Source organism: Gobio gobio, assembly GCF_949357685.1.
Source record: "Gobio gobio genome assembly, chromosome: 5".
NCBI classification, from domain to species: Eukaryota; Metazoa; Chordata; class Actinopteri; order Cypriniformes; family Gobionidae; genus Gobio; species Gobio gobio.
Window position 1 is genome coordinate 1,627,302 of NC_137101.1, and position 20,000 is coordinate 1,647,301.

General features: G+C 39.0%; 2 protein-coding genes across 18 annotated transcripts in view; both read right to left on the reverse strand.

Annotated features, from left to right (window-relative positions):
* Positions 1-3,542, reverse strand: part of agbl5 (AGBL carboxypeptidase 5) — a 45,178-nt gene extending 41,636 nt beyond the window's left edge. For 3 of the 17 annotated variants that reach the window (XR_013816550.1, XM_079817553.1, XM_079817558.1), the window contains exon 1: positions 1,300-1,615. Coding sequence is in view for 12 of the 17 variants with exons in the window: in XM_079817553.1 (XP_079673679.1) it covers positions 1,300-1,586 (287 nt within the window). In the remaining 5 variants the exon portion in view is untranslated. The other 14 variants (XR_013816548.1, XM_079817556.1, XM_079817554.1 and 11 more) reach the window with 11 other exon arrangements.
* A 2,910-nt stretch (positions 3,543-6,452) lies between these two features.
* Positions 6,453-20,000, reverse strand: part of tmem214 (transmembrane protein 214) — an 18,038-nt gene continuing 4,490 nt past the window's right edge. The window contains exons 4-16 of the mRNA XM_079817000.1: positions 19,437-19,571; positions 18,164-18,246; positions 17,948-18,053; positions 16,912-16,993; positions 16,725-16,826; positions 16,505-16,646; positions 14,608-14,699; positions 14,451-14,499; positions 14,273-14,374; positions 12,692-12,906; positions 12,445-12,613; positions 10,899-11,050; positions 6,453-7,118 (exon numbers count right to left, since the gene is read on the reverse strand). Of these exons, the coding sequence (XP_079673126.1) occupies positions 6,992-7,118; positions 10,899-11,050; positions 12,445-12,613; positions 12,692-12,906; positions 14,273-14,374; positions 14,451-14,499; positions 14,608-14,699; positions 16,505-16,646; positions 16,725-16,826; positions 16,912-16,993; positions 17,948-18,053; positions 18,164-18,246; positions 19,437-19,571 (1,556 nt within the window). The 3' untranslated portion in view covers positions 6,453-6,991. The remainder of the gene's footprint in view (positions 7,119-10,898; positions 11,051-12,444; positions 12,614-12,691; positions 12,907-14,272; positions 14,375-14,450; positions 14,500-14,607; positions 14,700-16,504; positions 16,647-16,724; positions 16,827-16,911; positions 16,994-17,947; positions 18,054-18,163; positions 18,247-19,436; positions 19,572-20,000) is intronic.

Consider the following 20,000-nt stretch of genomic DNA (forward strand, 5'->3'; position numbering starts at 1 on the left):
AATGTGCAATAAAATTTATGGTTTTTAATATTTAAAAATGAAAATAATGCAAAATGTGCAATAAAATATATGGTTTTTAATATTTAAAAATTAAAATAATGCAAATTGTGCAATAAAATATATGTTTTTAATGTTTAAAGATTAAAATAATGCAAAATGTGCAATAAAAGATATAGTTTTTAATATTTAAAAATGAAATTAATGCAAAATGTGCAATAAAATATATATTTTTTAATATTTAAAAATGAAAATAATGCAAATTGTGCAATAAAATATATGTTTTTTAATATTTAAAGATGAAAATAATGCAAATTGTGCAATAAAATATATGTTTTTAATGTTTAAAGATTAAAATAATGCAAAATGTGCAATAAAAGATATAGTTTTTTATATTTAAAAATGAAATTAATGCAAAATGTGCAATAAAATATATAGTTTTTGATATTTAAAAATGAAAATAATGCAAAATGTGCAATAAAATATATGTTTTTTAATATTTAAAGATTAAAATAATGCAAAATGTGCAATAAAATATATAGTTTTTAATATTTAAAAATGAAATGAATGCAAAATGTGCAATAAAATATATAGTTTTTAATATTTAAAAATGAAAATAATGCAAATTGTGCAATAAAATATATGTTTTTTAATATTTAAAGATGAAAATAATGCACAATGTGCAATAAAATATATAGTTTTTAATATTTAAAAATGAAATAAGGCAAAATGTGCAATAAAATATATGGTTTTTAATATTTAAAAATGAAAATAATGCAAAATGTGCAATAAAATTTATGGTTTTTAATATTTAAAAATGAAAATAATGCAAAATGTGCAATAAAATATATGGTTTTTAATATTTAAAAATTAAAATAATGCAAATTGTGCAATAAAATATATGTTTTTAATGTTTAAAGATTAAAATAATGCAAAATGTGCAATAAAAGATATAGTTTTTAATATTTAAAAATGAAATTAATGCAAAATGTGCAATAAAATATATGGTTTTTAATATTTAAAGATGAAATTAATGCAAAATGTGCAATAAAATATATATTTTTTAATATTTAAAGATGAAAATAATGCAAAATGTGCAATAAAATATATGGTTTTTAATATTTAAAAAAGTTAACTTATTGACGTTGTGTGCATGACAGTCACACTGGCCCATTAATAAACTCAGTGTTCAGTGTTGTGTGTTGTTCAGTGTTGTGTAGTGTTGTGTAGTGTTGTGTAGTGTTGTGTAGTGTTGTGTAGTGTTGTGTAGTGTTGTGTAGTGTTGTGTGTTGAGCTCAGTACCGGTTGCCGTTCTCGAACTCTGTGCTGGCACAGTCTGGTTTGGTCCAGATGTTGAACTCGTGGTCCGGCTGCGGCTGAGCTGAGGCGCTGATCTGTCGGACCGGCTCTGCGGCGGCTTCAGGGCCACACACTCGCTCCACACGGGCCAGATTCCCGGAGTCGAAGCGGGAGCTGAACACCACATTCCCAAAGCGGAACTCCATGTCTATGCAGAGCCGAGCACCTTCATCTCCACACACACACACACACACACACCTCAACAACAACAACCTGACACACAGCTTCATGTTACACACTCACAGGACATAAAATACCATCACTGACCTCTGACCCCTCACCCTGGACACATCAGATAAAGCATCAACATTCAGAATAACACACACACACACACACACACACACACCGTCAGACGAGACGCATGAAGTCCTGTATTTCCTCTGCTGTTCCCGTCTGCAGGAGAGAAGCTGTAATGAATCCGCTAATGATCGTGCTGGAAACACACACACACACACACACACACACACACACACACTGACATGACGACAGATGACGCTCAACGTACTTCACGAGTTTATCACATTTCACACACAAAAAACTGCACCGGTGTAACATTACACACTGTTAAACACACACTGTATATTTTATTGCACATTTTGCATTATTTTCATTTTTAAATATTAAAAAACATATATTTTATTGCACATTTTACATTATTTAATTTTTAAATATTAAAAAGCATATATTTTATTGCACACTTTGCATTATTTTCATTTTTAAATATTAAAAAACATATATTTTATTGCACACTTTGCATTATTTTCATTTTTAAATATTAAAAAACATATATTTTATTGCACATTTTGCATTAATTTAATTTTCAAATATTAAAAAACATATATTTTATTGCACATTTTGCAGTATTTAATTTTTAAATATTAAAAACCATATATTTTATTGCACATTTTGCATTAATTTCATTTTTAAATATTAAAAACCATATATTGTATTGCACATTTTGCATTAATTTCATTTTTAAATATTAAAAACCATATATGTTATTGCACGTTTTACATTATTTAATTTTTAAATATTAAAAAACATATATTTTATTGCACATTTTGCATTAATTTAATTTTCAAATATTAAAAAACATATATTTTATTGCACATTTTGCATTAATTTAATTTTTGAATATTAAAAAACATATATTTTATTGCACATTTTGCATTAATTTAATTTTTGAATATTAAAAACCATATATTTTATTGCACATTTTGCATTAATTTCATTTTTAAATATTAAAAACCAATTATTTTATTGCACATTTTGCATTATTTAATTTTTGAATATTAAAAAACATATATTTTATTGCACATTTTGCATTAATTTAATTTTTGAATATTAAAAACCATATATTTTATTGCACATTTTGCATTATATTCATTTTTAAATATTAAAAACCATATATTTTATTGCACATTTTGCATTATATTCATTTTTAAATATTAAAAACCATATATTTTATTGGACATTTTGCATTATTTAATTTTTAAATATTAAAAACCATATATTTTATTGCACATTTTGCATTATATTCATTTTTAAATATTAAAAACCATATATTGTATTGCACATTTTGCATTATTTTCATTTTTAATTTGCGATTTCTAGTTGTATTTTCTTCAGAGCTGCAGAAATAACATACTTGTCCAAAACCATAGCACAGTAAAGGACAATGTAATGAATGTATTTAATATATTCACCACAGCTGTCGTTGTTTTGTGAGAATATGATGATCATAAACCCATGACATTGTTTACAGTCCCCGAGATAATAATCAAACAATAGCACGGAGTCCATCACTGTACAGGCCGGTGACATTATGGGATTCAGATGTGTTGTGTCAATCTTTATCGCTCTCTAAATCATAATCATATGTTGATTTCTGAATGTCACTGAACCGTTGATACACATCCTCAGCAGTAGCTAGTGTTGTTAGCATTCGCTAGCTTTATTGCAGCTATTAAATGACAAAATCAGCACTGCTGTCGAACAAAACACCTCTGTCGCGTGCGGCATAGAAAACTAAACACAAAACAACGCAAGAATACATTTGTCATCGCTGTGATTGGAAAAGATACCTGTTTATTCTTCCTCCTCGGCGATCACTAGGCGACTCTTTAAACCTAAACAAACCCCTCGTCTTCAGCAGCCTGACTCGCAGGAACCGCGCACTGCGCGCTGATTGGCTCGCGAATACCGCGTTGCGCACGCTGATTGGCTCACAGCGATTGGTCCCAAGGCCGTAGTAACCCGGAAAATGCGTGTAAACACTGAATGAGATGTATTTTACACAGATCACTGCGTGTAAAGGCTGCTCGTCGAGGTTCGATATGAAAAATAAGGGGGAAAAAAACAGTTGGAGGATGCGGGCATCGATCCCGCTACCTCTCGCATGCTAAGCGAGCGCTCTACCATCTGAGCTAATCCCCCGGCGACAACGACTCAGTACATCAACATAATTAATCATTACTAAAATGATATAGCCGTGATGTTTGTGTAAATCACTGTCCGTCTGTTCCACTAGTGGTGGTGAAATGAAACTTTTCGAAGCACTGTATCGAAAAATGGCTCATTACTCGACGCTTTTCAACACCGACGACATCTTGTGGTCAAAAGGTGTAAAATCTGCCAGACATTTTTGATAGTTTCAAATAATAATTCAGCTCGTGTTACGAAAACAACCATTTTTGTTGAGGCAGTACACATATTTAATTAATATAAATAAGTATTTCACGTTACTTTGAAAAACACACTTGTTTTAAACTTAGTGACGGGGAGTCGACTCCAAAAGAGTCGATTCCAAAAGAGTCGATTCATATTGACGCAATAAATATACATTTGGTTTTATTCATAATCATTAAACTAACATAAAGAATAAATATCAATAAGTGTACAGTAGCGAATACATTTGTAGTTTCTTTAACTCTCCTGTTCAAGCGCCTTTTAACACACCAATAAAGATTAAATTAAGCAAAGTTTAACGCCAATCAACGATTTGTTGATATGGCCTTGTTTTGCCCTCCAGGTGGGTGTTCCTATAATGAATAGCGCATCATAACAGTATGGACATATACACATCCCACAATAAGTAGTCAGTTACAGTTTCAGACCAACATTGCCTATTGAAACCAATTAAGAACATTTAAACGGGTCCAAAACTGGCCTTGATTGTCCTAAATTTACTTGAAATGTAACCATAGTAGCGTTTATTTAGCGGAACATTGCAATTCTAAAAATACAATAGGTTACACACTATCACTGAATTAAATTATAGGCTGCTACACATCTTTACACGGGTTATAAATCATATTTTCCTCGAGTGACACAAGGTAAACCTAACAATAGACGGATGATTACAATGGCGTCTTAAAGATACACAATGAGGTGCAAACAGTGACATCAAAATTTGTTTTAATAAGCAGTGAAGCTGTGATGAGTTTGTTAGAACGATAACAAATACACTTTCAAGCTAAATAATCATATTTAAGTGTTTAACATTAGTTAAGTTAATTACTTAAATGTGTAGTTTTAGCGGCATCTAGCGGTGAGGTTGCGAATCGCAGTCAGCCACCGCTCACACCGCCATTTTGTAGCTCTACGGTGGCCGACACAGGACAAAAATGTCGTCGTGTGAGACAGCAGAGAGCAGCTAGCGCTCTGTAGAGAAGTTTGTCCCTTTAGGGCCACTGTAGAAACATGACGGCGCAAAATGGCGGCTTCACTTTATACATCACTGTTATGTATATTATATTGCATTTCTGTCAATATATCCTCATAAATACTACACTCTGCACCGTTAACGCACACAATACTGCACAAATGATAGCGATCATGAAAGAACTTCACTCTTTCTGTCCCAAACGCGTTCAATCTGGGCCTGAGGTGTCTAACACAGACCCCATCAGTTATATCTGGTCCTATACTGCCACCTGCTGGCGCAGTTGTGTAACTTAGAGAAGATTAGGTCGTTATAACGAGCAAATAGTAATCCATGGCCTTTTAGGGCTTCCGTACTTCTTTGATAAGAATAAATCATAATACGAACATTAATTTGTGCGTGTTCAGCGTTAAGTTCACAAGCACTTCAACTGACCGTTCCACAATCATTTATTTTGATCATATATCCCTTAGCAACTCATAGGTTTAAGGTTCGATTCCAGGTTTTTTGGAGTCGACTCCGATTCCCGACTCCCACTGTAGGAGTCGACTCTGACTCCTCGACTCTATGTACATTAAAACAGGGTCAGACATAAGATAAGATGGCAATCGTTACACACTTTAAAAAGTCTAAAATCCCCTTATTAAAGCAACACACACTTAGTGTGACTGTTTAAATCAGTCCAATTTAGCGATTACTTGATCAACGTTGCTATCTAGCTGTTGCCAATGCCAATACCTAATTTTACAGAGGGAAGAGTCACGAAAAACAGCTGTGGTCGAATATTATGTCAGAATTATATAAAAGAGAAAACATTTATTCTTTAATGACTTATTCTTAGTATAGGCTAATGGTCGGGAGATGGCGCTAAACGCACATGATCGTAGTCTTAGCGTTTTTCATGTTCAGTGTTTTAAAAACGTCCCGCTGTTTTTAGTGATTAGCTGTGGATCACAAGTGCCCAAAACTTGCACCTTGTTCACATATTTTTATTTTTAAGATGGAAATTTGACAGTTTTGTGCTGCAGTTCTATCCATCCAGGGCTCGCGACAGTCACGAGACTGAAAACTATGAATTGTGCTCGACTAAATCGTACTCCGCACATTAAAAACATTACCAAATAAAAATTACTAAAACACTTCCTTCGAGCCGGATTCGAACCAGCGACCTAAGGATTTCAGTGATTCACCGCTACAGTCCTCCGCTCTACCAACTGAGCTATCGAAGGGGATGGAATAACGGTCGAATAGTATCAGCTATGAATGCAGCTGGTGAACTACTCGGGTAGAGATATATACACATTTAAATATCTGATCAAAATAATAAAAGGTCTGCAAGTTGATATATGATGTTAATGTAATGCGGCCATACATTATTCTTTTCAAACAGAAGCCTTTAGGTTCCTTCACAATGAAAATCCAAACAAAACGGGAGTGAGCGGAACTGAACAGCATTGGTTTATTTATTTATAAATCATTTACAAAGTAACAAATCAGCTCATATTACAGGACACACACATTGTATTTCAATAATGTATTCTCTGTTACTCAGAAACAGACCTGAACCTCTGGCAAACGGGCCAAAAGCAGAAGGTGGGGCGTGAGGTTCAGCTGCTCCACATGGGACAGAAACCGTAAATCATCCAAACAGCGTCACATTAATATTCAGTGTTCAAGTAAAGAGCTCAGCCAGCAGCAGTAGTCATTAGTGATCCGTGTCCTCTGATCTTCACCACACGCATGTTTCATTCAGTCCATCAGCGGTTCGCTACACACAGAGCTGTGTGTGTGTGTAAAAAAACACAGCCTTTTCAACTCAGTCTGGATTGGCAACTTTGTGTAAAATAAACACCATGAAAAACATCTGCATAAAAGACAGAACTGTCAGTACAACAGATATAAAATCTCATGCAAATTGACAAAAAAAAAGCAAAAGGGGGATGTGGAGAACGGTGTTTGGAGAGGTGTGCATCACGCTCGAGACAGGAGCTCCTGCGCGCGGCTCTTGATGGCGGATGTGGCGTCCTGCAGGTAAATCCAGGTGCTGTTGGTGAACGACCTCACGTGATCCTGCAAGCAGTGCAGCGACACCTCGCCACTACGGACACACACAACACAACTCATTAACATGTGACCGCACACATACACACTTATCCCACAGAGACATTAGTTGTAGCGATCTGAGCTCAGGTGCTCTCATGGTGCGTTCACACCGGACGCGATTCGCGCGAGTGATTTACATGTCAAGTCAATGCAGAGACGCGAAACGGCATTCTGCGGCGCGATTCGCGCAAATGAGGCGGCGCGAAGGACAAAATCGCAAATCGCTCAAGTTGAAAAATCTGAACTTTGGCGTATATTTCGCACCGCGTTAACCAATCAGACGCTTGCTCTAGTAGTGACAACAATGAGGAGAAAATCTATATATCAATATCTGGTTCAGACAATATGATTATCACTGTGATAACATTAAATGACATGAAACACAACACAGTCTCTTTTTGTTAAATGCAAGTTTATGTTTGATCAATAATACAAAAGTATAAGTAAAAGGTATAATAAGGTATACATGAAATAAAGCAAACAATTCAGTGCTAGTCGGCTAACGTTACAACTGCAACGTACAGTTATAGCCTAAAAATATAAAGTAATGAAACTTCTCTTTGCCTTCAGTCTAAACGATTTGCCAGGGAACAAATTATAGATCCATGAGAGCAAAGATCGGCCGTTACAAGACGAATTATAGCTGGAGACACCACAGAGACATCAGAGCCAGCGGCAGAAGAACTGGCTGAGGAAAGGCTGATCTCACCGGGTTAATGAGCGCCGCTGATCCACTGGAGCTCACAACTCCCAAAACACCAGATCACATGTTCAAATAGGCACTCTTTATATAAATAAACCACACATTTGAGCTTTAAACAACTACATTATCGACTGAAAAAGTCTTAAAACTACGTTGTCACACATTAACAGTAGATTTAAAAAAAAAAAAAAAACAGACGTGTAAACACAGCCCATGTCAGACATTTCTCAACGAGACGAGCCGCTGGCAGAAGCCCCGCCCATGAGGAGAATCACGTCTGTTGTGCAGTGAATGTCACGCGCGATTCACGCTAATTTCCCGCGCGACTGAAGCGAGTAAAATCAAAATGTTCAAGCGTCCACCTTCGTGCAAATCGCGTCCGGTGTGAACGCCACATTAGGGCGTGTCCGAATACACTTTTGCTAGTTTAACGACGGGAAAACCGGTCTGTGCGCCCGGCACATTGTCCAGAAGGGTCGTCCCTCGTCTCTAAATGAGTCGTGGGTGTGTTTTGGGCGTAACGTGCAATAAACCAATCAGAGTCTCATCTCCCTTTCCCTTTAAAAGCCAATTGACCTATCGGTAAGCCCCTCCCCTCGAACGCAGATGAGCCAATAGCAGTTGAGTATCAGTTGCGCCGGGACCGGAACTCGGACAGCTTTAGGTTTCAGCGCCATAGAGAAACACTGGAAAATCCGAAGCTCTCATCGGTTTGATGGTGTTTATGCTACAAAAATGCTCAAATGTCGTGCCTGAGGCACTGCAACACTGACTCCAGCGATCCGGAGAGGATTTTCTGTTTGTCAAACTATCGTTAAGTTACGATTAAAGTCCCTGCTAACATACAAACCGAAATAACTAACTGATCTCACGTCATGTAACACTGTAGGTCAAAAACACATTTCAGTGCCTCTCCATATTAAACTGGTTATATGTCAATTATTTTAATTTTAGATATGTTTAAGGTCTACATTCTCTGTCCTACTAAGGAGGACTCATATTTTGATGGGTATTATAGTGAAAGGGAGAGCTTGCACGCAGTTTATCGGAGTTGTTTTGCAGATCATACAAAGTTTACCAGTTATTAACTGCGCCCTTGAAAAGTCATAAGCTCAGTGTGTGTTTGTTTACTGTTAGTTGTTTGAGTGTTTTTGTGTAATTTGCTTTGTGTGTTAATGGTAATGCAACGGAGAGAGAGTTTGTGAATGAGACGTTAATGCGCACTTCTTATGCTTTGTTTGTTCAGCTCTTACGATGATTTTTTGGGAGTGAAAAAGGACATAATAAACTTGATAAACCATCAGTAAAGTTTGGCCATCATTCAGACGGGATATACGCTACAATCTGTGTCCAAAAACATTTTAGGATTAGGTTTTCACACTGACAGCTGTACATTGTAAGATATAGCAACTCTGTTTGTTTGTCCGAGTTAGCAACAGTAACTAAGGGGGGCGGGGCTTACCGATAGGTCAATTGTGCTCGCACATCCATTGACATGAGGAATACAGACACGGGTTAGTGAGGGCTGGGCGATATGGCTGAAAACTATCACGATATAAGTGTTTCATATCAGTCGATATCGATAATTATTGATATGTTTTATGACCTATTTAAAATGAAGACATTTAAACATTATTTTAAACGTAACCTTCCTCTGATTATAATCCCCTCAGTTATAAAGGCAGAAATGTCAACACAACCATGAAAACACTCAAATAATGAAAATATAAACAAGTCAAAAATCACAATGAGCACTTCACACATTAAGGTGCAGCGCCTCCGTTATTTCTCTGGAACTGTGAGTGTTTAGATGCGTTGTCATAATGCTGCGTTGACACCAAACGTGTATAGAGCGTCAGGAGCGAGTGATTTAAATGTTAAGTCAATGGAAAGGTGCGTTGACGCGCATCTGGAGGTCCTGCGGCGCAATGGATTCCGCCTCGTTCGCGCGAATGACGCAAATTCTGATTTGGCAGACAACAAATGATGATTCATGAGAGCAAAGATCACCCGTTAGATCCGCACAAGACGAACCACTACAGGACATCAGAGCAGCGGCAGACGGCAGAAGGACTAGCCGAGGAAAGGCTGCTCTGGCCGGGGTTAATGAGCGCTGAGCGCCCAGTGATCGCCTGGATCTCACAACTCCACAAACACAAGATTATTTTAATCGACTCACTGATTCATAACGCTTCGAAGCTTCATGAGGCCGTGTTTTGAAATCGTCATCACTATACAAGTCGTTATTTAGGGTTTTTTTGCGCACAGAAACTATTGTCGTCTTCATAAAGTTATTGTAGAGCCGCTGTAGTGAGATGGACTTTGTAACTTTAGTCTTTAGTGTCTTTTAAGGGTCTTGAGAGTGTAAAGTTGAGCCAATGGAGGCCTTTCAGAGCATCAGATTTACACTAAAATATCTTCATTTGTGTCTGAAGATGAACGGAGGTCTGACGGGTGTCCAACCACATGAGGCTCAGTCATTAATGACACAATTTACATTTTTGGGTGAACTAACCCTTTAATACACACGTGTATCGCCACGATTGGTCAAATAAGTAGCCAATTTCATTGGTCATTACTACAAACAGGTCATTCTGAGACATGCAATGACTGTTCATTATTACATGTAGGCATTTTAATCTTTATATACACAATAATCCTTTACATTTTAATCCTTTTATTTGTAATATTTAAACGTGTGTGTGTGTAATACTGTCATATATAGGCTCATATCACGAACACACCCTTTAAATAACACACAAATACTGCACTATTGACTTTAGCTGGTGTGTGTTGGTCAATGGTCAGTGGTTTTCAGTTCCTCACATTAACAACAATGCTCCAGATCACACCTGGTGTTCAGACCAGATGCCCATGGCTGAACAGATGCGCAGTGCTTCTGATATTTAAATAACGAGGAGCTGAACGTGAACATGAGAACTGCATCCGGCTGAAACTAGCAGAACACACTCACGTCACGCTGAACCGAGTGTGTGATAGGACACAAAGACCCATAACAGGTCCTCGGTGTGTGTGTGTGTGTGTGTGTGTGTGTGTGTGTTGATGACTGACTTGCAGGACTCCTGTAGGTTCTTCCAGGCGTGTTGCAGGGCTGTGGACAGATACTGTAGTGATGGGATGATGAGGCGCTCTTGGACGTACAGCAGAAGCGCCTTCACATACTCGAGGAACTGAAACACACTCTCAGGAGTGTTTGCATGGATCTGAGGGAAGAACAAGCATGCGTTAGCGTTTTAGAAACCCAGACCTGCAAACTCCTCAGAGTTAAAGGGTTAGTTCACCCAAAAATGTAAATTGTGTCATTAATGACTGAGCCTCATGTGGTTGGACACCCGTCAGACCTCCGTTCATCTTCACACACAAATGAAGATATTTTAGTGTAAATCTGATGCTCTGAAAGGCCTCCATTGGCTCAACTTTACACTCTCAAGACCCTTAAAAGACACTAAAGACTAAAGTTACAAAGTCCATCTCACTACAGCGGCTCTACAATAACTTTATGAAGACGAGAATAGTTTCTGTGCGCAAAAAAACCCTAAATAACGACTTATATAGTGATGACGATTTCAAAAAAAGGCATCATGAAGCTTTGAAGCGTTATGAATCAGTGAGTCGATTCATGATTCGGATCGCGAGTCAAACTGCTGAAATTTGGCGATCCAAACTGCTGAATCGACTCACTGATTCATAACGCTTCAAAGCTTCATGATGCCTTTTTTTGAAATCGTCATCACTATATAAGTCGTTATTTAGGGTTTTTTTGCGCACAAAAACTATTCTCATCGCTTCATAAAGTTATTGTAGAGCCGCTGTAATGAGATGGACTTTGTAACGACGTCTTTAGTGTCTTTTAATGCTCTTGAGAGTGTAAAGTGCATTGAGCCAATGGAGGCCTTTCAGAGCATCAGATTTACACTAAAATATCTTCATTTCTGTTCCGAATATGAGGAACATGAGGGTAAGTAATTAATGAAAGAATTTTCATTTTTGGATGAACTAAACCTTTAAGTAGAATATAATGAATATAACGGCTAATATAGAGCATATATTTAGTGAAAGAGTTGAGTTCTCTAGTGAATATGATTCTGTGGACACTGAATGACTGCCTGAGGTAAATGTGATGCTAACGCTACATGACATTGTTTAGTTTACAGCAGTTATATTGACGTCTTTCTGCCATTGAATCACTGATTGAGCGATTACACCACATACACATGACAGTAAGCTGTAATGTATCCTCAGCATACCTTCAGATGTTCATTCATGTTCATTCTTTAGTAAGAGATGATCGATCGCCTTCACAGATGATCGCGCGGCCGCTTGAACTATGATCAGTCACACCACATAGAGAGTCAAAGCGGCATTTATCGTTTGAATGTCGTGATAAAATGGACTGAATACTTATGTTCGTGTGGGAACTCGGATTGAAGTGTGTTCCGCGCTTAAACCTCCGAACCTCCCAAAACAAAAACCCTACGCGATTCACGTAAATGACCCAATTGACCATGAAAACGGCGATTGTCACCGAAAAGCGACAAGTTTGCAGGTGTGGAAACCGCAATATTTAGTGAGTGTGAGATGAGTGTGTAACCCTCACCCATCCTATCAGCCGCGGCACGTTCTCCTGCAGCCACAGATAAACATCAGAGCTCTTCTGTGAGATGAAGATGGCCGCCACCTTCATCCTGTCCTGCACGTCCTCCATCAGCGGCCCAACGGCCTCCACGGCGCGCGAGTAATAATACGGCGTGTTCTCGGCCAACCAGCTGCAAGCACAGGAACACTCATGAGTCACATGACCCTACACTCAGCACGTTCAGCGCACGCTTGATGCATTTCCTGACCTGACGCCCTGTTGGCCGTAATGGGACACTTTGCTCCAGGCCTGCTGGGATACGGCGGTGACCCCTGACCTCTGCAGGTACAGTGCTGTCGTGGAGTCTGCGAACGAGCCCTGTGACCTGACATCATGAGCGATGAAGCCCGCCACGAACACCAGCGTCATCATCAACACGCGCCACCACGGGAAACCCTGACCGTGCATCTTCAGCTGCAGAGACTGATGGGTAAAATGCATCATGAGGGGTTATTATAATTAGCTATTTCTGTTAACTTAAATAATGAAACAAGTGAAGTGTTTATGAGTGAGTCATTGAATCATTCATTCAAGAGATTTACTCAAAAACACTGATTCATCCAGTAATGAACCAAGTGAAGTCTTTGTGAGTGAGTCATTGAATCATTCACTCAAGAGATTCATTCAGAAATGCTGATTCATCCAGTAATGAAACAAGTGATATCTTTATGAGTGAGTCATTGAATCATTCTTTCAGGAGATTCGTTCAGAAACACTGATTCATCCAGTAATGAAGCAAGTGAAGTCTTTATGAGTTAGTCATTGAATCATTCATTCAAGAGATTCGTTCAAAAATGCTGATTCATACAGTAATGAAGCAAGTGAAGTCTTTATGAGTGAATCATTGAATCATTCATTCAAGAGATTCATTCAGAAACGCTGATTCATCCAGTAATGAAACATGTGAAGTCTTTATGAGTGAGTCATTGAATCATTCATTCAAGAGATTCGTTCAAAAATGCTGATTCATACAGTAATGAAGCAAGTGAAGTCTTTATGAGTGAATCATTGAATCATTCATTCAAGAGATTCATTCAGAAACGGTGATTCATCCAGTAATGAAACATGTGAAGTCTTTATGAGTGAATCATTGAATCATTCATTCAAGAGATTCATTCAGAAATGCTGATTCATCCAGTAATGAAACAAGTGATATCTTTATGAGTGAGTCATTGAATCATTCTTTCAGGAGATTCGTTCAGAAACACTGATTCATCCAGTAATGAAGCAAGTGAAGTCTTTATGAGTTAGTCATTGAATCATTCATTCAAGAGATTCGTTCAAAAATGCTTATTCATACAGTAATGAAGCAAGTGAAGTCTTTATGAGTGAATCATTGAATCATTCATTCAAGAGATTCATTCAGAAACGCTGATTCATCCAGTAATGAAACATGTGAAGTCTTTATGAGTGAGTCATTGAATCATTCATTCAAGAGATTCGTTCAAAAATGCTGATTCATACAGTAATGAAGCAAGTGAAGTCTTTATGAGTGAGTCATTGAATCATTCATTCAAGAGATTCATTCAGAAACGCTGATTCATCTAGTAATGAAACATGTGAAGTCTTTATGAGTGAGTCATTGAATCATTCATTCAAGAGATTCGTTCAAAAATGCTGATTCATACAGTAATGAAGCAAGTGAAGTCTTTGAGTGAGTCATTGAATCATTCATTCAAGAGATTTGTTCAAAAACACTGATTCATCCAGTAATGAATATGCACACCATATAATTCAGGCAGTCTTCCCACCCACTGTAAGGGTGTGTGTGTGTGTGTGTGTGTCTTACATTGCAGAGTGAGTTGCAGTCATGAATGTCCGGTGTGTTGGTCTGCAGCTCGTCATTGGTCACTCTGAAGGACTGGATGGTGTCCTGAAGGTTTTTCTGCAACTAAACGACAACACATGAGGTCAGGGCCGTGAGGAGCAGGAGATGACGGGTCAGTGTGCGTCTGATGCGCTCGTACCTTCGGAGGAAGTGTGTTCCACGACTTCAGCAGGTGATTTAACAGCAGACTGAGCAGAGAGAGAGAGAGAGAGAGAGAGAGAGAGAGAGAGAGAGCACTGAATAAAACCTCTTGGCGTGTGTTAGTGGTGAAGAAGAGCAGGATTTGTGCAGCTCACCTGGACTGAGGCAGGTGTTTGGTGTATAACTGCCTCCACACACTCAGACTCTGGCCGTCCACGGTCAGACACTCGGTCAGGCTTCTGAGGAGCTGCAGGACAAAGCAACAGCAGAGGTTCACTAATCAGAGCCGTGTGATGGGGAAACACAGCACTGCAGGGGGGGGGGCTTCATAGGGCACTATTATTATTAATATTGTAATAAATTGTTGAATTCAATTGATTAGACAATCTTTTTGATTATTCAAAAGTGAAACTATTAACAAAGAATCCAGAAAGTTAAAATTAACAACATAGAATTGATAATAATGGAGTTGTGAAAAAAAAAAAAAAACTGAACGAGAAAAAAATAAATAAAAACAGAATGCAGGGAAAAAAACAGAAAATGTGGGGGGGGAAAACGCAAGGTGGGCACAAAAAGCAGAATGTTGGAAAAAATAAAAGCGAACGTGGGGGAAAAATATGCGGAATGCGGGATCAAAAATAAAACTGAATTTGGGGGGAAAAAACGGAAGGTAGGAACAAAATGTGAAATGTTAGAAAAATAAATTAAACGGAATGCAGAAAATTAAAATTGACAGCTTAAAACAAAAATAATAACGGAATTGTGGGAAAAATAAAAGCGAATGTGGGAACAAAATGAAACGGAATGTGGGAATAAAATGAAACGGAATGTGGGGGGAAATTAAACTGAATGTTGGAACAAAATGAAACGGAAAGTGTGAACAAAATGAAACGGAAAGTGGGAACAAAATGAAATGGAATGTGGGTGGAATAAAAGGGAATGTATGGAAAAAAATTAAACTGAATGTTGGGAAAAAATGAAACGGAATGTGGGGAAAATAAACGGAATGTGGGAACAAAATGAAACGGAATGTGGGAATAAAATGAAACGGAATGTGGGTGGAATAAAAGGGAATGTGGGGGAAAAATTAAACTGAATGTTGGAACAAAATGAAACGGAATGTGGGAACAAAATGAAACGGAATGTGGGAACAAAATGAAACGGAATGTGGGAACAAAATGAAACGGAATGTGGGAACAAAATGAAACGGAATGTGGGAACAAAATGAAACGGAATGTGGGAACAAAATGAAACGGAATGTGGGAACAAAATGAAACGGAATGTGGGAACAAAATTAAAGGGAATGTTGGAACAAAATGAAAGGGAATGTTGGAACAAAATGAAACGGAATGTGGGAACAAAATGAAACGGAATGTGGGAACAAAATGAAACGGAATGTGGGAACAAAATGAAACGGAATGTGGGAACAAAATGAAACGGAATGAGGGAACAAAATGAAACGGAATGTGGGAACAAAATGAAACGGAATGTGGGAACAAAATGAAACGGAATGTGGGAACAAAATTAAAGGGAATGTGGGAACAAAATTAAACGGAATGTGGGTGGAATAAAAGGGAATGTGGAACAATTTAATGGAATGTGGGGGAAATGGAACTGAATGTGAGGGGAAATAAAACGGAATGTGGGAACAAAGCAGAATGTTGGAAAAAATAAAAGGGAACGTGGGGGGCAAATATGCGGATTACGGGATGTGGGGGAAAATTAAACGGAATATAGAAACAAAAAGAAACCAAATGTGGGGGGGGGAATAAAAGGGAATGTGGGGAAAAAATTAAACTGAATGTTGGAACAAAATGAAACGGAATGTGGTTGTAAATAAAAGGGAATGTTGGAACAAAATGAAACGGAATGTGGTTGGAAATAAAAGGGAATGTTGGAACAAAATGAAACGGAATGTGGTTGTAAATAAAAGGGAATGTTGGAACAAAATGAAACGGAATGTGGTTGGAAATAAAAGGGAATGTTGGAACAAAATGAAACGGAATGCAGGGGAAAACGGATTAATAAGGCTGTAGTTAACGTGTGTCGCACCTCTTTCTTCATGGCATCAGGGCAGTTGGGCGTTGCTCGTGAAAGGAAGGATGGGAAATACGTGTGCAGTGTCGATTCAGGTTTCGCTCCGAACGCCAGAACCTTCAGCCGTGGATAAAGCCGGCACAACTGCTCCTGCAGGCTGAAAAACAACCAGCAGAAATGAATCAGCACATCTCAGCGGCCACTAATCGCCTGGGCGGCTCAGAGGGAGCTTTACCTCTGGGACAGGGCGTTTTTGGGCATGTAAGCGAAGTCCAGCAGTGGGAAGAACTCCTTCGGCCCCATGATCCCGAAACCTTTGGTCAGGTTGGCATGAAGCCTGAAACACGGATACAAATCCCTGAGCTTCTGTTCAGACAGTCCAGGACTTTCAGATTGAATGTTAAGACCCAGTAAAGACTTACGTGAGGAGTCGCTCCAGATAAGCGATGGCGTACGCAGAGAGAGCCTTCATCCCGAGAACAGGAAGCATAATTCCCAACCAAACTACAGGACAAACACAACAAACAGGGCACGTCATGACATTATCCAGATGTTAAAAGACTTCACATTGCATTACTAGATGAATCAGCATTTTTGAACAAATCTCTTGAGTGAATGATTCAATGACTCACTCATAAAGACTTCACTTGTTTCATTACTGGATGAATCAGTGTTTTTGAACGAATCTCGAGTGAATGATTCAATAACTCACTCATAATGACTTTACTCGTTTCATTACTGGATGAATCAGTGTTTTTGAATCTCGAGTGAATGATTCATTGACTCACTCATAAAGACTTCACTTGTTTCATTACCGGATGAATCAGCGTTTCTGAACGAATCTCTTGAATGAATGATTCAATGACTCACTCATAAAGACGTCACTTGTTTCATTACTGAATGAATCAGCATTTTTGAGCGAATCTCTCGAGTGAATGATTCAATGACTCACTCAAAGACGTCACTTGTATCATTACTGGATGAATCAGCGTTTTTGAACGAATCTCTCGAGTGAATGATTCAATGACTCACTCATAAAAACCTCATTACTGGATGAATCAGTGTTTTTGAACAAATCTCTTGAATGAATGATTCAATGACTCACTCATAAAGATGTCACTTGTTTCATTACTGGATGAATCAGCGTTTCTGAACGAATCTCTTGAATTAATGAATGAAAGTGAAGCAGTTTCATGACAACGACTCTCTGGATCTGAATCAGTGTGATCGTACTCAACAAAGCTTTAATAAAGCGAATCGATGACATTTAGAAATAAGATCCTGTGTCTGTATCGAAAAGTTATGATTGCATTTGAAAAATAGAGACAGGGTTGAATATGAGGCCTTTCGGAAAAGCAGCATAAAGTTCATAAATTGCAGTCTTGCTGGCCGTGTTCAGTCCCAGAAGGCCGTGCGGTTACACATGTGGTGTTTCTCAATGATTTCTCCACATCTCACCTCTGATGCCCTGGCTGAGGTCGTAGAATCCGGCCTGTCCCAGCGCCCACATGATGGTCAGACACTTGACCGGCCGGCTCTGATGCGAGCGCAGCAGCTCCAGGTGCTGCGGAGAGGACACACACACACACACACACACACACACAGCTCTTTAAACTACACAAACACTTTCACCGCTGGAAACCGGGTCATAAGAGGTCATAAAGAGAGACTCACGTCGGCGAGGTTCAGTGTGGCCATTTTGGGTTTGTCCTGCATGAGAGCTTGAATACACATCCTGTAGCCATGCAGAGGTTCACCTGACAACGCAGCAGAAACACACACACACACACACACAACAAATGAAAAACACTGGACATCATTTTGATTGAAGGTTTTATTGCATTAAATTCTAGGCCTGTCACGATTATTAATCAAATCGCAATTATTTGAGATAACGGCAATAACTGTGCAGTTTAAAATTCGATCACGTTTTTATGGAAGCTTGTTTCTGCCACAGAACACTTCTTCTCTCGCAATTCCGACTTTAACTCATGCAAAATTCCGACTTTATGCCCCGCAATTCCGACTTTATGCCACGCAAATTGCAAATTCCGACTTTAGCTCGCGCAAATTCCGACTTTAGCTCGCGCAAATTCCGTCTTTAGCTCGCGCAAATTCCGTCTTTATGCCACGCAAATTGCAAATTCCGTCTTTAGCTCGCGCAAATTCCGTCTTTAGCTCGCGCAAATTCCGTCTTTATGCCACGCAAATTCCGTCTTTATGCCACGCAAATTGCAAATTCCGTCTTTAACTCGCGCAAATTCCGTCTTTAGCTCGCGCATATTCCGACTTTAGCTCGCGCATATTCCGTCTTTAGCTCGCGCATATTCCGACTTTAGCTCGCGCATATTCCGTCTTTAGCTCGCGCATATTCCGTCTTTAGCTCGCGCATATTCCGTCTTTAGCTTGCGCATATTCCGACATTAGCTCACGCAAATTCCGACTTTTAGCTCGCGCAAATTCCGATCTTATATTTCGCAATTCTGACTTTACATTCACACAATTGCGTGTTTACATCTTGCATTAATCTAAACTCAAGTCTCAATCATCTTTTTAAATGTTTTCTGTGGCGGAAACCAGCTTCCGTTCATTTTGCCCCTCAAATTAGAGAAACGTAAGCATTTAAAGCGACTATGTGTAAGAACTCATGCATTAACACATTTACTTTATTGCCAATGTGTGAACAGTTTGTAACAAAACTTACCGACATCTACGGAAGCCTGTAGGCTGATTTTGATGAAGGATGTTATGTATATAAACGGCATTTATTGTTATGACATCAGCACAAAACTCATGATCGTGACAGGCCTAGCCAGAACATCACTGCTTATTATTCCTTTAACTGAGACACATTGACCCACACACACACACACACACACACACACTGGGGAACACATGAGCCCCGAACAGCCAATCAGAGAGTGCGATGTGAATGAATGCGGCTCACTGGGCTGGCGGTCCTGCTCGCGGAGCATGGTGAACACACAGTGGTCGAAGAACTCGGGCAGCGCGTCTGAACATTTGCCCAGCAGGTTTTTGATAATGCCCTTCAGCTCCTTACCAGCAAGGCAGTATGGGTAATCTAGACACAAACACACATCATCAGATCAGATCTGCACAAACACAGTCCTCCAGCGGGAGTCTTGTGACATTCACACGCTCTCTCTCTCTCTCACTCACACACACACACGCGCACGCACACACACACTCTCTCTCGCTCTCTCTCACACACACACGCACACACACACACACGAACACACACACACACACACACACACACACACACTCTCTCTCTCGCTCTCTCTCTCACACACACACACGCGCACGCACACACTCACTCACTCTCTCACACACACACACACACTCACTCACTCACTCACACTCGCTCGCTCACTCTCACACTCGCTCACACTCACTCGCTCACTCACACTCGCTCACTCACTCACACTCGCTCACTCACTCACACTCGCTCACTCACTCACACTCGCTCACTCACTCACACTCGCTCACT